This window comes from Tasmannia lanceolata, unplaced genomic scaffold, assembly GCF_043159265.1.
Source record: "Tasmannia lanceolata isolate RefF3 unplaced genomic scaffold, GAP_Taslan_0.1 ptg000004l, whole genome shotgun sequence".
NCBI classification, from domain to species: domain Eukaryota; kingdom Viridiplantae; phylum Streptophyta; class Magnoliopsida; order Canellales; family Winteraceae; genus Tasmannia; species Tasmannia lanceolata.
Window position 1 is genome coordinate 2137213 of NW_027518681.1, and position 17251 is coordinate 2154463.

The window sequence follows — 17251 nt, forward strand, 5'->3', positions numbered from 1 at the left end:
AGTTGGAATAGGGTTGATGCTTTATGCAACCTGGGCTACCTGACCGGAACTGGACCCTTTCCCCTTAATTTTATTGTGATTGTATGGCTATGTCAAAAACTTAGGGTTATTTTTTTTTCTATTTCTTTTTCTTTTTCCCCTTAGACCAACTTGAACCCAATTCGTTCCAACCCGACTAAACCCGGCGTGATTTGGAAAGTTGGGTTGGGTTGGGTTAGGTTTGAGAGATTTAAAGGCAGGTTGGGTTAGGGTTGACCCTCCTTGACCAAAGGCTGGGGTTGGGTCGGGTTAGGGTTGAGGTTCTAGGTCCTCGGGTTGGGGTAGGGTTGGCCACAACCAGGTCGGACCTGCACCTCTAGCCTAGAAAAAAGAAGAAAAGAAGAAGGCTCACAAAAGCCTCACTCTAGAGTACAGAAGAAGGCCCACAAAAGCCTCACTTTAGAGTACAAAAGAACAAGAACAAAATCCTCTCTTTAGTGTAGAAAAGAAGATGAAGGTGGCCCACAAAAGTGTAAGGCAGAACAACAGAAGCCTCTCTTTATTCTAGGAAAGAACAAGAATTTGGTGCAGCTTAGAAATCCAAGATAAAATAACTAGTTTGGCCTCCTCTCTTCTCGGTCAGTGAATTTTGCAAGAAGGGAAGGAGATATGGAACCTAATGCAAGAATGGAAGGAGATATGGAACCTCAATGGGATCCGCAGCTTGAGACGATTTCTAAATCTATGTTCAAGGATGCCATGAAAGGGAAGTGGGAAGATGTGATAAAATGCTATGAGAAGAATCCAAAAGCACAAGGCGCCAAGATCACGAGATGGGACGACACGGTTTTACACTTAGCAGTCTCTAGTGGAAACACAAACATAGTCAAGAGGCTCGTGAACTTCGTGGCAAATCCGGAGACGTTGCGGATCGGTGACCATAGAGGGAACACCCCATTGCACTTCGCTGCAACATTGGGGATGGTGGAGATGTGCGATTGCTTATTGGCGAAAGATCAAATGCTCATCACAGCTCGAAATAAGGCGAAAGAGACACCACTCTTTTTGGCTGCTCTCCAAGGCAAGAAGGAAGCTTTTCTTGCACTCCACAAAAAATGTCATGATCCTCATGACAAGTCACTTTGCAGGAGGGATGACGGAGACACCATTCTTCATTGTACCATTTCAGGGGAATACTTCGGTATGTATCTATGTAAAACAACCAATTCCTCCAAAAGCTAAAGCTGTTAGAGTTGGTGTTATTTAATCATTTATACTTCAAACACTCCCCACTCACTTGTGGCCCCTCTGTTTTTTGGGTTGAGCACGCACGTAGATTTTAATATGAGGAAGTTGTTGTGTTTTGAACCCAGGACCTGTCTTGAGGCAATAGGTCTGATAGCATGTGAAACAACCAACAACTCCAAAAGCTTAATGAGTTGTGTTATTTAATCATTTATACTTCCACAAAGTCTAACTATTAAAGTTGGGTCCCACATGGAACATTTGTTTGTAATTTGGACCCTTGATTTGGTGGACCATCATGAGGGGGTTCTCAAATTTCCACATGGCATATGAATAGCTAGAAACATGTGAAGTGTATGGCTGACCCAATCGCGAAAGTGTCATGAGGGGACTGGAGCAGTCTCATCGTTGTATATTTAAGTTCTTATACTTCTCCTACTGTGTGCTATCAGATTTGGCCTTCCAGATAATTTATCTATATGAAGATCTTGTTAACTTCAATAACGAGAAAGGGGAGTTACCTCTCCATCTTCTAGCCAACAAGCCTCACGCTTTCAGGAGTGGAACCCGCATCCGACGCCTCGACCACATCATATACTCTTGTAAGACTTTCTAACTCTGCCAGAGTCAACTCAGTGGATTTCTAACCATAACTCACAAGAGATATGTCATGTCTTTGAGAAGAACATTACCTTAAAAAAAGCCAAACAAGAACTTACCTGTCACTGAGTTGAGTTTTTAAACTTAAATTTGTGAAACTTCTCATGACTAATGCGGTTTTTTATAGGTGTATTTGTTGATCCGCTGATGGGGGAGAACAAGTCTAATGGTTACAGCCCACAGGATTCTTCTACAGTAAGCAATCATTACATCCCAGAGAACTACCAAACATGCTTCATCGTCTGGAAGATATTGAAGGATATAGTCTGTGTTTTGGGTAAGACTTCGAGCAATTCCAACTCTAAAAAGAGGCAAAGTTGCATAGAAACCACTTTGAAGCCACTATACTGATCTCAGGACATACCAGTACCAAACAGTTTCTGGGATATTTCAAAGATGTCATTGAAATGCTTTTTTACTCAATAGAAACCCATTTGTTTAAGTTGGAACCTCGAGACTAAGGGTGCCAGAGAAATCAGCCCATCACTTTTTTGTGAAGGGCTGAGAGTAAAAAACCTGTTTACAGTTGGACTAATCTCAGCCATTCTCCAAAAAGTGCATGGACTGATTTCAGGTCGGGAAACTCACTTGGTCAGATGGAGGTGAAACAACCTATTTTTTTTACCTGGTTACTTTTTTAAGTGGCGAAATGTTAAATTAACGAAGAAAAAAGACACAGGAGAGACCATGGCGATTGAAATCATAGTTACAATACAAAAGAAAACAATAAATAAGAACACACAACACAAAGACACCTCGAGGGGGGAGAAAATCAAAGGTTTCCATAGCTGCCCTGGAAACCCCCTCCCTCGTCAGCCTATCGGCCTCATATTTGCCGACCTCCTTACATGACAGAATGAAACAGAGGATCCCTCCACACTATCTACGATCTAGTCCATCCAATAAGCAAACCTCCAAGGATGCAGAGAACTCCCCCTCAACTACCTAATAACGTTGAGGGAGTCTCCCCCTCCACCACTACCTGATCAAGAATCCTCATACCTATCATCCTTAAACCTTAATGAACTACTCTAATCTCCGTCTCAGTAGAGTTTGTAATCCCTATTGGGCCTGAAAAAGCCTGTTGAATAACATGTAAGGGTAGATTAGGTATTATATGTAGTGTAGAGGGTATTGTAGTCATTGTACACATGTTGCCCTATTTAGGCCTATATATACATCATTTACATGAGGATCTCCCTAGCGGAGACTCTCCATCCTCTCCCTTCCTCTTCTTCTTCCTCTCTTTAACCCTAACTCTATTTCTAACATGGTATCAGAGCAAAGATCCGAAGGGAAGAAAAGAAGAAGAAGAAGAGCCTCTCTCTCTCTCTCTCTCTCTCTCTCTCTCTCTCTCTCTCTCTCTCTCTCGGTTTTTGCGTTCTCTCAATCTCTCTAAAAAATCTCTCCCAAAATCAATAAAATATCTCTTCCATCTCTCAACTCACGCGCAAACCCTCGTGTTGGGTTTTCCATAAAACCCACTCCTTCCCTTTGCCGTAAATCCACAAAAAAAAAAAAAAAAAAAAACTCTTCCCTCTTTGCCGTAACCCATTTTGGGTTGTACTCCACCTCCGATTCCTCCATTATCCGACATCCAAAACTCCAAATCTCTTTTCTTTTCTAAATCCATACCCCTATTGGGTTCTTTCTATTTTCTTAATCTCTTTCTTTATATTCTAAATCCTTTCTTTCTTTCCCTTTTGAATCTCCATCTCCCCTCCATCCTAATCTTTATATTCTAAATCCTTTCTTCTCATTGTCTTCTATGCCTTTTGTGTTGTTCTTCAAGGTGCACGCCAAGTGTTTGGTGAAATGTCTGAGAGAGGTGTGGTGTCTTGAAGTCATTCTTTTTGTTAAAAGTTGAAGGCCTCCGACCTCAACTTGAGGGGGGGTGTTGAAGCCCTACATGTAGTTCCATGGATGGAGTGTGTTGTATCTTTGTCTTGTTGTTGCCTTATGGTTGTCGTGTTGTTGTCTTGTAGTCATTTCTTTCTTCCCATTATGTATTTTATGTTGATGTCAAAGGTGCACTTTAAGTGTTTGATAAAATATCTAAGAGAGGTATTATGCCTTAAAAGTCTTCTTCTCTTTGCAAGTTGAAGGCGTTCGGCTTCAACTTGAGGGGGAGTGTTATCATGTAGCTGGTTGGTGTTGGTCTTCCTCGTTCGTTGTTTCTTCTTCAGTTCTTTAAGGTGTTCACCCTTCTATTTTATGGCTTGTTTCTTCCTCTCATTGTCAATCCTTCAGAGTGTGAGTTGCTTCTTCACATTGTCACTTCTTGTTTCTTCCTCTCATTGTCAGTCCTTCATAGAGTGAGTTGCTTCTTCGCATTGTCACTCCGTCGCATGTTTGTTGCTCCTTCTTCATGTTCTTGGCGTAGTTTTACACTTTCATCGTGGTTTGCGGTGCAATCCACTTCTCTTTGTCTTGCTATATGCCTAGCTGTTAGCTTGGCTTCCGACCTTAATTACGCCGAGCGATGTGATTTCCACTGTCGTTGGTCGTTTTTCTCTTCAGGCGACGATGTCTCTGTTGACCTTGTCTCTAGACGATGATATCCCCATCGTTGGTTGGTTCTCTTCAGGCGATAGTGTCCCCGTCGACCTTGTCTCCAGACGATGGTGTCCCCATCGTTGGTTGGTTCTCTTCAGGCGACGGTGTCCCCATTGACCTTGTCTCTTCAGACGATGGTGTCCCCCGTCGTTGGTTGGTTCTAATCATCTTTCCGGTGGTTGTTCTTCTTCTCTTGGCGATGTGTTACTCAGCTGATGTCTCTGCCAGTTAGTGCTACTTCGTCGTTGCTCGTGAGTGCCTTCGGTGCTTATTTTGCTCGATGGATCGCTGTTATTTCACTGACAAGGTGTCACCTTTCGATCCTTCGTGGTTTGCAGATTTATTTGTCACGCTCTCATTCAGGGGGAGGGCCTGTTTTGATAGCCCTCATCGTCGTGTTGATTCAGGGGGAGCTGCTCCATTCAAGGCCTTCGATCTCACTGTTGTACTCTTGTGGCCATTGCTATCTTTTTGTTATGCTTTTTATTATGTACTCACCACACCAGCTTGAGGAGTGTTGTGCCAAGCTGGCTATGTGTATGGGTTTATTGCACTTTTTGTTGTATTATTATTTTTTGGTTGGTTGTAGTTTTCTTTGTAGCAAATTGGAGCTCCGTAGCATATACACTCCATCTTGAGGGGGAGCGTTGAATAACATGTAAGCGTAGATTAGGTATTAAATGTAGTGTAGAGGGTATTGTAGTCATTGTAAACATGTTGCCCTATTTAGGCCTATATATAAATCATTTACATGAGCAGCTCCCTAGTGGATACTCTCCATCCTCACCATTCCTCTTCTTCTTCCTCTCTCTAACTCTAACTCCATTTCTAACAAAGCCCATAGTGTTTCTCATGCTCGTCTCGCAGGAGACCTCCTAATCCAGTTGGACCAAGGCTCCCTATACTTGAACCGTCAAAGTTCAATTTGAGAAACCTGCAGCAGGGAAGCTCCCATGACTGCGAAACGATTGACCTATGATCAATACTATAACATACCTCTCTATACCTTGATGAAGAGGAATTGAGAGGACTTCACTACGCCTCTAAAAACCCTGGAATTTCTTTCCTTTCATAGCACCCAGATGGTAGATAGCATTATCACATTCCATAATATTTTACCTTTTCTTCGCCAAGGCACATGGGACCAGCTTTCCAATAAGTCTGATAGTTTTGCAGGGAAAACCCAAGAAATGCCAAAAATGCGACTCCACACAAACCTGACAGTTTTTTTTTTTTTTTTTTTGAAAATTGACAATTTCATTGATACTATGGAAATTACATTGGGGACCAGGGGTCCCTACTTGCATTACATAGAACACAAACCTGACAGTTGTGCAATTAATGAAAATGTAGTCGACTCACTCACCTGCCTCCACACATAAGGCGTAGTGGTCAATGATCCACATGTTTCTTTTGCGGAGGTGATCCACTTTGAGGATTTCATCTAGTACTGGCGACTACGCAAATGCACAAACTCTAAGGGGAGCTGGGATATTTCATATCTAGCCACTAGCGAAGCTAAAGAATTGGATGCAATCAGGTTGCAGAAAGATTTGATGTTGAAGGTACCTGAAGAGGATTGGATCCAAACCCTTTTGTCTTCACCTGATCTTTTGATGTAACATGATGCTAGCAGAGGCAAGAGCCTCGCTACACTCTCCAATTCTTTGCCAAAAAGATTCCTTCTGAAGCTAATCTTTCATACAACCCCATCCTCGTCGCTCTCAAAGCAATCCTTAACCCAAACCTCCTTATCTGCCACCACGATATACAAATCTACTAAGGCTTGGCCTGGTATTGCTTGTTGACCTGTGAAGGGAGTCTCGGTTGCCTAGTCTGACTATTCATTGCCTTTCGTTGGCCCGCATATGTACTTTAAGCGAAATCTCGTATTTAGTCAACGTCACCCCGTTCTTTCATATGGGTCTCTCCACACCACTTATGACCCCAAAACTTGATTCTCTCACCAGAGTATACTCTGAACCTGACACCTTCAGAAAACTTGCTCTTCCGGATAAGAGTGTCCCTCCTCTCTAGCGAAACCTGTCATCTGATACCCAATTCCTACCCAATTCCCAAGCAACATAGTTTCTTCTCAATGACTTTCACCCAAAGGTGGTCTCTCTTTCCCAAACCTCCAAAGCCACTTCCAAGGAGTCCCTTATTCACCTCTTTTAGTCTTCTAATCCCAAGAACTCCGCCTAAATTGGTTTGAACACGTCCTTCCAGCACACTAGATGCATCTTTTTCATATCATCTGCCTCATCCCATAGAAATCTCCTTTGGTTTTATCAATCCGGTTGATCATGCTCATAGGGCATTTGAACACCGATAAGTGATATACTAGAATATTTGATATGACTGCCTTAATTAGAGTTACCCACCCACCCCCAACCACCACCCGAAATGAAACCAGGTTTCTCTTCCAAATATCCAATCTTTTCTACACCCGCTCTACTACTTGATCCCACTAGTTCTTTGATGGCCTACCCCCTCCCAATAGGAGACCAAGATAAGAAAATGGAAAATTGTCTACTGAACATCCCAATAGACTCGTCAGCCCTTCTACCTCTTCACTTGGAATGTGCATGTCAAGGATTCGAGACTTTTGAAAGTTTGATCTTTGACCGGGGTGCATGATAGCCTTAAGATTTAGCACCTTTTGGTGTCATCGGCAAACTGAGGATGAGAACCTCCACCCCTTGATTTCCCAACATGAATCCTTCAAATAGCCCTAAAGACTTCCCTTTATCAATCAATTGACTCAAACCACAATCACGACTAGGAAAGGGGAAAGAGGGTCACCCTGCCTCAAACCGCTAAAGACTTGACGAATCCCTTCGGAAACCATTAACCAACAAGAAAAAACACACCTATGGATCCATCCTCTCCATCTCGCACCAAATCACATTCAATGCATTAAAAACTACAAGAAGTCCCATTTCACTCGATAGTATGTTTTCTCCATATCTAGTTTGCACACAATCCCTTGTTCTCCCTCCTTAAGGTAGACATTCACCACCTCATTTGCAATCATCGCACAATCCAGAATCTGATCTCCCCTACAAAGACTGACTGATTTGAAGAAATTATACTAGGAAGCACCTTCTTTAGACATTCCGCCAACACCTTAGCCAAGAGCTTGTACAAGCACCCCACCAAGCTAATTGGCCTGAAGTTCCCAATCTTTACTACACCTTTCACTTTAGGTATTAGGGTAGTAAAAGTGGCCCCAATTCCTTCGTCCAACTTCAAACCGTCAATGAACTCCTTGAAAAAGTTGAGAATGTCAGCCTTTAAAATGTCCCAGCAGCTTGGAAAAAATGCTAAGAAAATCCATCCCGGAGCCCTATCCCTGCCCAAAGAAAAGAGAGCTAAACTTATTTCCTCCTCCTCCTCAAATGGTTTTTCAAGATTTCCCCTTTGTCTCTCATCCAAACAACTGAAGGGCACTCCATCTGGTCTAAGGCGCATCACCCCTCTAAGGAATACAAACTCTCATCAAAAGACACAATCTCCTCCACTATAGTGCATTTATCCTCCACTAACCTTCCATTCACCTGAAGAGCACTAATTCGGTTTCCTTGTCTCTTGTCTCTGGCACTTGAGATCCCATGAAAATAAGCCATGTTTTTGTCTCCTTCAGATAACCATCTCACTCTGGATCTGTCTCCATGAAATTTCCTTCTGAAATGCCATCCTATTATGCTCTTCCTTTACCCCCTGACTCCAGAAACTCCTCCAAGATCGCTAACCCCCCTTCATCTTCAGCTACTATTTCCTTAATTCTAAACATCAGTCTATCCTTTCTTTCTCCTTCTGAAATACCATCCTATTAGGATCAACCCTCTAATGTGTGGTCCCTCTATAGATCGGAGGGTTAGGATCAACCTATGGAAATGATTTTTGAGGCAGAACCTATTTAGGTTGTGGCCCATCTAATGGACGGTTTGGATCATCATATGGTGTGGACCGTACGGTACTTCTTAAAAAATAAAGGACTATAAGGCCTTTCATGCATACATAAGTTACATGAAATTTATACAGAGTCCTTGACTCTTAGACTTTCTCAAGACTCTTAGATTTCTTTTAGACTAGAAGGTGTTAGACTTTCACAAGGCTGTTAGACTTTCACATGACTCTAAATAATATCATTCTAGTATCTTCAATTAAAGATAATACAAGAATAACAAATGACACGCTTTTAAACTCATGGCACATTATCTTTCAACAGTCCTAATTTCACTGTCCTTGAACTCCTAATTTTACTTTCCTTGAACTCCTAATTGATAGATGTATGTGATACTAAAACTTTCTGTCATCAATTCCTTTGTGAAGAAGTATGCCAATTGATTATCTGTCTTACAGTACTTGAATTGAATTTCACCTCTTCATAAGTCTATTTGATGAAGCGATACTTGATAGCAATACATTGCATAGTGTCATGATTATAATGATTCTTTATGATAGTAAATTTTGATCTATTATCACAAATATTTTAATTCACAAATTTTCATCAATTATCACAAGTTCTGAAGTAAACTTCTTAAGAATATTTTCAGAATATATTTATTAACAAATAAAAAATAATATTCTTCTCTTTAAAAGACTAAGGTAGGATCCCTCTTATTCTTTTAAAAAACCTTATTGACATCAATTTCAGTGTACCAAACATAGTGCTTTGCTTTAACCCATAAAATACCTCCTTCAACCAGCAGATTAGTGCTTGCTTTAACCCATAAAATACCTCCCTCAACCAGCAGATTTTATTTTTTCTCCTTTTGAAATAAATTCTTTTGCAACGTAAATTTTTCTCATCCAAAAAATCATTTAGAAAAGTTAATTTCACATTTAACTGGTAAAGAGGCCATTTCTTTTGTATTGCAAGGACAATTATTATCATGATAGTGTCTAACTGAATACGATCTAAGGTTTCATAAAATTTAATACTTGGTTGCTGTGAGTACCCTTTAGTAACAAGCCTTGCCTTATATATTTTTTTTAATAGATCCATCTAAATTTTGTTTTATTGTATAGATATATTTCACTCTATTAATATCATTTGTTGTGGGCTACCTAACAGTTCAGGGGAATTATTTCTCTATTATTTTAATTTATTTTTTCATTGTTTTCACCCAATTTTCGTTATGAGAGAAAACTTGCATGTCTCCTAAATATCTTTTAGACTGCTTACCGTTCTTAGCTTGACTTCTAAGAGATGAGGGTGACCTTGTCCTTGGATATTTGTGAAGAACCTTCTCCTCCTTGTATTGATCTTGGAGTCTCTTGATTCTTCTTTGTATTGATCTTGGAGTCTCTTGATTCTTCTTCCTTTAATAAAGTTGGTCACTCCTATACTTTCTTTTCATCCCAAATTTATGATGTATTTTTATCAAAAATTGTATCTCTAGTAATAATTAATTTCTTCATTTCAAGATCACAATGTCTATTGCCTTTTGGGCTACTACTATATCCAATGAAAATACATCTATCTCTTGTTTTATCTAGCTTGTCTATTTTCATATGGGATGAATATAGCAAACGCAAGCAAAAATTTTGAGATTTCTTACTAATGTTTTCCTCTACACCAAGCTTCAATGGGCGTTTTATCCCAAATAGACTTAGTTGGGAACATGCCAAGCAAATAAATTGTAGTGGTGTATACAGCTTCCACTCAAAATGATTGAAAAGATTTTTCTTCAGGATTAATCTTGACATCTCCACAACCATACTTTTTCTACACAAATAGACTACATATATAGACATAAATAACACCTAAGATTCCTAATTAACCACATTAATTACATTAGTTGTAGTTCTCATTAGACATTTAGATAACACAACCAACCACATAGAACTCCTCATAAGTCTCTAGGATAAACTAATCAAACATAGTGAACTCTAGAAAGCTCACAAAAACTTTTTATTTTATCAATACCTCGTAAATAACCTAGAAGACTACAATAACACTTCACTTTTCAAGACATTAATTTTGATTTACCAAAATTCAACAGTTCTGAGGCCTGATGTCCTTGTTATTTATCTCACTTTTACAAAGCTAGCAAGATGTTGAAGAGACAACATTCCATGGTTCCATAAATTTTAAAATATATACATAAAAGAGATGGAATAAATACTAAGGATGGTGAGAAGTGTCGCATTAATTTTCTCTACACTTATGTTCTATACGTGTTTTTATAACTCTGAATTGTCCTTCTTCTAGTTAAAAACTTCGGCAAATGGAATCGGAAGTCTAATTGCTTGATTAGAGACACAGAGAATCCACAAGATGGTGTTCGTGCTGAAGTTGGAGGTGAGTGTTGCCTTGGTGCAATTTTAGCTTACTGTTAATCAAACATGTTTAATTTAATCAGACTTCCAAGGCGCATTTATCCTTATTTTCTTTTTCTTTTTTGTATTTTTTAATCTTATTCTCTCTTTAAGATGGTGCAGAAGGTGAAAGAAAGAAAGAAAATGTTAAGAAGGGGCAGCCAGTGAGTTATGGTTCATCGACTTCACCTCAATCTTACCCCTCCATTTATGTTACATGCTTCAGTTTCTTCAAGCTTATCATGAAGATTTTGCTAGTCATCCTCGGATTAGGTTAGTACCTAGTATTTGAAAGAGATCGATCAAAGTGTCTATTAAACACAGATTGAACTCAATATTTTATATAATATAGCTTAGCTTAGCTTAGCACCATCAGATGGGAAATACAGAGGTTGAGAGAGAGAGGGAATCCTCTTTGAAGGACCATTACTTCTTATATATTCAATAGCATTCCTGGCCCGTGCTATGCATGGGTGTAAAATAATGGCCTCACCCCATCAAAACATGGTGGGCCCCACCCGATGCAAGGATGTGGGTGGAAATGGAGGGACTCATACTATCAAAACATAGTGTAAAATGGTGAGGCCCACCCCAATGCAAGGACTTGGGTAGAGATGATGGGCCTACTCACGATGGGTGTAAAATGGGGGTGGGCCCCACCATATGCATAGGTTTGGGTAGAGATGGTGGGTCCTACCATATCAAAACATGAGGCGTAAAATGGAGGGTCCTAGCTATGCTATGCGTGGGAGTAAAATTATGGGCCTCAGCTTATCAAAACATTGTTGTAAAATGATGGACCCAGCAGGTGCTATGAATGAGCTGTAAAAAATCTACAATAAAAAAGTCCAGTAAAAATTTCCCATTGAAAAATGCTTCTAATAAAACATTCTATGGAAAGAAAACGAATGATTTAGTATATATTATAGATAGATTAGCCATTCCGTACAAGAGAAATGTTACACAAAACTGAAATAATTGGTAAAGAAGCAGGCCAACATCATTTATATGAAGTCATTTGATAAGAAAACTGATATTACATCCCTTAATTTTATTTTACTTTTAATGTTCTTTTAATGTTGCTACAATTCTAACAGTTGGCCTTATTTTGCATAGGTTTCTCAAGAATCCAAAAGATGGAAGAAAAGAAACAGAAGCATAAATGGGCATGTCAAATCATGGATGAACTTGTGAATCGTGCTTCTTCTTGGGAGTATGATTACACAGGAAGCACTCCCCTTAAACATCCCGAAGATGAGTCCAGCCTTCGAGATTCAATTGTCAAAATGACCGAACCTCCTTCCGAACCTCCTTCCCTGGATAAACAACCGCTGCAAGGAGGTATATTATGGCTTCATTTTCTTAGACTATTTCAAAAAGATAAATGAGAATAAATCAAGATCCTAAATGTGGGCATTTCAACCACTATTTAGAAACTCTTCGAGTCAATTAAGAACTCATCTGAGTAGACTTGCTCACTGAGGCACTTGCCAATTTGTCCGAGTAAACTCAGATTTAGCTAGGCTGAGTTTTTGTTCAAGTCACTATTTTGCCCTACTAAATCAATAAAAAACTCCTTACCATCCAAAAAAAAATCAATAAAAAGCTCCTTTGACTCTTACAAAATTCAGTCCCTCAAAGTATCTATATATGATTTTTCATTTGTTGTGTGCACGTTAAAAGAGGAAGGGGCAGACTGAAAACAACTTCAGAAACATTGAGGAAAGACTTGATGGCTAGGAACATAGCAGAGAACATGACCTTGGATAGGAGAAAATTGAAGAAAATGATCCATGTAGATGAACCCAACTAGTGTCAAGATTAGACTTTGTCAATTGGAGCCGGGTCTTCATAAAATTTTTCTAAAGGATTCATTAGCCGACCCCAACTAGTTTGGGACAAAGGCTTAGTTGAGTTGAGCATATGTTGTGTTCACGTGAAATCCAATATTTCTTGAAAAGTACAGTGGGGCAGCCCACTGTATAGGTGTTACAGGAAATTGTGTGATTTAAAATTATACCAATAAATCTAATGAGAATGCAGCAACAGACCTGTAGAAATAAAAGGAATAACAAAAAAGGTAAAGAGTGACTTATAAATGAGTCGAGACATGAATCTAAATTCATTGTCCTTAAGACAAATATCGCCCCCCACATACGATGAATTGTGGTGCAATATAGGAACTCCGGCGTATGTCTCCAAGATACAACAACTCCGCTCGAGGGGTTGTGCACTCCCGCTTCCCGGATGCCTAGAGGACACGCTTTATGCAACATTGGTCAGAGAGAGAAAGAACTGAAGTCTTAATGGAAGGAAGCTTAAAAGAAATCTTAATGAAACGACATGATTAGGAAACGTTTTAGAATGTTTTCCAACGGATATATAGATAAATTTGCAATTATGTCGTTGTTAAAATCAAAACAGAAATCGCAACATTATTTCCTACGTAAAATAAGAGATTTATGGTGGTAAAAATAAAACACCACTTACCTACATACTTTTTCCAGGGAAACCAAAAGATTAAGAAAGGTAAAGTGAGGCACACTTTACCGACGTGCACTTTACCGACACACTTTTCTGCCGAAAACATAAGATTGGCTGCGAAAAACTCATGAATAATGGAAAAAAAAAGAAAAAGGAAAAAGAAAATTTTACACACACCACGACCCAACACGGCTTGACACACCACGTGATAAAGATTTTTCGACAAACCCAATGGTTTACTCTCTAAGAATCCCCAACCCTTAGAGATCCAACTCCAATATATGTACTTATATACAGTCTCTTCTCCTTTCATTCTTCCAATGTGGGACAAGATATCTCACTTAAAGGCCAAGAAGATGGAGGGAAATTCAAATTTTAAGGTAAACTAAAAAAGAGGTAAAGGACTAGAGGGCATCACTTTTAATTTTGAATTACACAATGGCATTTTCCTTGAGAGCAAGGAAAAGTCAACAATAGTACAATCCAAACAGTTCATTTGTTGGGAGACAACATAAATAGGATCTACCCCTGTAGATCATGTCCATAGGATGATCCTAACCCTCCGATCTATAGAGGTTTCTATAAAGCAGTCCCTCTACATGTCAGAGAGTTAGGATCATCCGATGGAAGTGATCTACATTGTACAGCTTATTTACATTGTGGCCCAACAAATGAACGGTTTGGATCATCCTTTAAAGGGGACCCATTGTACTTTTCGAAAATAGACTTTATGCGTACACACTGTATAAAATCTACTCTATATATACACACACACACACTAACCATGTTTCTTTCCATTGTTTTTTATTTCCATTGAGATCAATATCTACAGTTCTCAACTATCTATCTAATCTATTATCTAAGAAATTATATGGTGCCCAAGCGTGAAGTCCCTTGTAGGCAGTAAGTCGGTAACACCCTTGATATTTGATCGAAGAGCAGTATCTTAAAAAGTGGGCTGCCATTGAATCAAATATCAAGGGTGGTACCGCCTACATTGGACTTCGCGCTCAGGCACCATATAAAATCTCCTATTTATCTATCTATAAGCTTTACTATCCGTGTTTGCCTCTGCATCAAATCAAAGGGAAATACTGGGTTTCCTGTTCTGTGGGTATCTTATTAAGATTATCTACCATTTTCAACTATCTATCTAATCCATTTAGGGTCCATTCAGTTGTTTTACTCCAGTGGGAAAGGAAAAAGGAAACGAGGTGGCAAATGGAAAATAAATGGAACGGAAATCCTATGATATGGGAGTTTAGTTGTCATAAAACTGTAAAGAAAATGAACGGAGAATAATAAAATGAGTGTTTGGTAGGATAGAAAGTAAATGAAAAGTTTACTAACTCCACCGTAAAAGGCACCAACAACAACTACTCATATTTTGCCTAGAACATTACAAAGGCACCAACAACAATTACTCACAAAAGAGTGAGAAAAAAGACTATGGCCTCTTTAGATAGCACCAAAACACAACATTCTTCAAGACAAAATGGATGTGGTTAGTAAAAAGGAACTTATAATGTTCATTTGGTATGTCATTTGAAACCACCTAGAATATAGCAAAGTTCTTGGCTAAAAAGGGACTTATAGTTGCATTTTACATGCTCTATACTAATGACACAGTATTAGGAAAGATAGCCACAAAACAGAATATCACATAATATCTCATACACAATCATCTCAACATAACAGAATATCACATATAATATTAAAACATAGGCATCTATTAAAACAGAAATACATCCCGAAATAATATCTCATAGAGTATCCCATTGTAAAGGGTATCCCAACATAATATCACAAAATACATTCTTCATAGATCCAATGTTTAAACTAGCACGCTTCAAAAAAACGTAGCATGCTTCTATATATCTACCATGAAATAGAAAGATGATGCACATAGACAAAAACAGAGAAAAGAGAAGCAAAACAAAGGCGAAAATACTGTGTTGTAATACAGATGCAAGTGATTTCAAGCATATTCCTGGACTACTACAGATACTACGTAGCAACCCATCTTGTTTGTAAGCACATTCCTGGAGCAATGAATAACACCCATAAATAGATCAAATTCAACAAGAAAAAATAGATCGAATACAGTATTAGCAATGAACAACACCCACATATTTGCCAAAAACCAATCTAATATTCTAGAATCATTTCAACAGAGTATCCATGGCTTTTTACCTGATTTCTGAATTGCTGAACAAATCAAATACGGCACCCAGAACTTCAATCCACCTGCAAAGTAAAAACAGAAGAGCATCAGAGAGAGGGAGATGGAAAGGAGGAGAGAAATAGAGATGCAAGGACAGATCTACCAGAAACCCATAAAATATTGGACAAAAAACCCCCCAAAATCTCTGATTAAAGACCAAAAAAATCATGAAATTAGAGTTCTGACCAGAGAACTCACATCACTTCACCACAACGAGATCAAGTACCGGGATATTTTTTGTCTTTGGCAGCAGAAGAACCACGCAAGCTCACTTTTTTAGCAGATTTTGTCTTATTCATTTAATTCATCTAAGGTGGCATTTCTCTCCTGCGAAAGTGAGCCATGAAATGGCTTTCCACGAAATTGCCTAGCAAATCCTATACACACATAAACACAAACACACACTCTGTTGTTTTAATAGTGCCGCTCACCTCTTCATTAATTTTAATCTTCCCTACTAAGCTATTAATGATGCTATAGTTCCCAAAACACTATCAACAACTAATATAGATATCAGTTCTCAATAAATATTGTGTGTGTGTGTGTGTGTGTGTGTGTGAGAGAGAGAGAGAGAGAGAGAGAGAGAGAGAGAGAGAGGGAGGGAGGGAGGGAGTTTATAATATTCTAGAAGTTTTGGATACATTGTGGCAGGTGATCTTTATGATCCCAATCTCAATGTGGATAACATTGAGTGGATAATCTTCTTACCCAATTAGCTGATCGTAATGGGACTTGTTAGGCCCAAAATTGGTAACAGATGAGGCAGTGACGAAGGAGCTGATCTGGCGGGTCCAAACTGCTGAACTGATTGAGAGTTATGTCCTGCACAGAAGTACACGAGGTCAAAAGACCAACCCGGAGTCGTAACTCCGGACGGGCCCTTCGACACTTGAGTCAGTAATGGGCACAAAATTGGGAAAACCAAAGCTAGAGATGATGGCTTTTTTGGGTATTGGATTACCCTTTTGCCCTTGGGGACAGGTGTCAGCCTATTAGTGGATCAAACTTTACCCTTTCCTTCATGCCCTTGGACATGTGCAAGATTGTGGTTGGGCAAGGTTTACACTTTATCTTTCCTTTTTTAGGCTGTAATGACCCTATTACCCCTTGTTGGGTGATGAGCATGTGGGCTTACCTTGGTGCCACGTGTTGATCCGTGAGCGGGGGATCTTTTTACACCCCATCAAATGCCACCCACTTCCTTAGACCGGTGAGGGGTGAGGAAGTAGTTGTGCACCATAGCTTCTGCAGTTTGTCTTAGTATGCTTATCTTCGAGGTCGGCCATGGTAGGTCGGTGGGCTCAGGTCAGCCGATTCAGGTCGGCCGGCTAAGGTCGTCCGGATCAGGTCGACGAATTCAGGTTCGTTGGCTAAGGTCGGCCGGCTCAGGTCGGCTGGTTCACGGATGAACTGGAAAATGTTTCAGGTCGGTCGATTCAGGTCAGCTAGCTTAGGTCGTCCGCCTCAGGTCGGCTGGTTCACAGATGAACTGGAAAATATTTCAGGTTGGCTGGCTCAGGTCAGCCGAAAAATCAATGAGCTACAACTTAGCCTCCTGCAAGTTAAGTTTTAGCCACACGTTATATCCGGTTCGGCTGGAGATGTTCTGAACGGCTTGAAGAACTGGATTTTGAGGCCAAGTATCCTGGTCGGCCTGAGATGTTCTGAACGGCTTGAAGAACTGGATTTTGAGGCCAAATATCCAGGTCGGCCTCAGATGTTCTGAACGGCTTGAAGAACTGGATTTGGAGGCCAAATATCCTGGTCGGCCGA

General features: G+C 39.7%; 1 protein-coding gene and 1 long non-coding RNA gene across 4 annotated transcripts in view; one reads left to right on the plus strand and one right to left on the minus strand.

Annotated features, from left to right (window-relative positions):
• Positions 1-548: 548 nt before the first annotated feature.
• The window catches only part of LOC143875702 (uncharacterized), a 33964-nt gene continuing 17261 nt past the window's right edge, over positions 549-17251 (plus strand). The window contains exons 1-6 of one of the 3 annotated variants that reach the window (XM_077377305.1): positions 550-1180; positions 1677-1826; positions 2012-2161; positions 10664-10753; positions 10885-11043; positions 11887-12111. In XM_077377305.1, coding sequence (XP_077233420.1) covers positions 649-1180; positions 1677-1826; positions 2012-2161; positions 10664-10753; positions 10885-11043; positions 11887-12111 — 1306 coding nt within the window. In that variant the 5' untranslated portion in view covers positions 550-648. Of the gene's footprint in view, positions 1181-1676; positions 1827-2011; positions 2162-10663; positions 10754-10884; positions 11044-11886; positions 12112-17251 lie in introns of all 3 variants that reach the window. The other 2 variants (XM_077377306.1, XM_077377307.1) reach the window with 2 other exon arrangements.
• LOC143875703 (uncharacterized) lies at positions 11728-15686 on the minus strand. Its single transcript, XR_013250176.1, has 3 exons — positions 15665-15686; positions 15448-15501; positions 11728-12101 (listed from the first exon to the last, which is right to left on the minus strand). It is a non-coding gene; the product is annotated as an uncharacterized LOC143875703 (long non-coding RNA).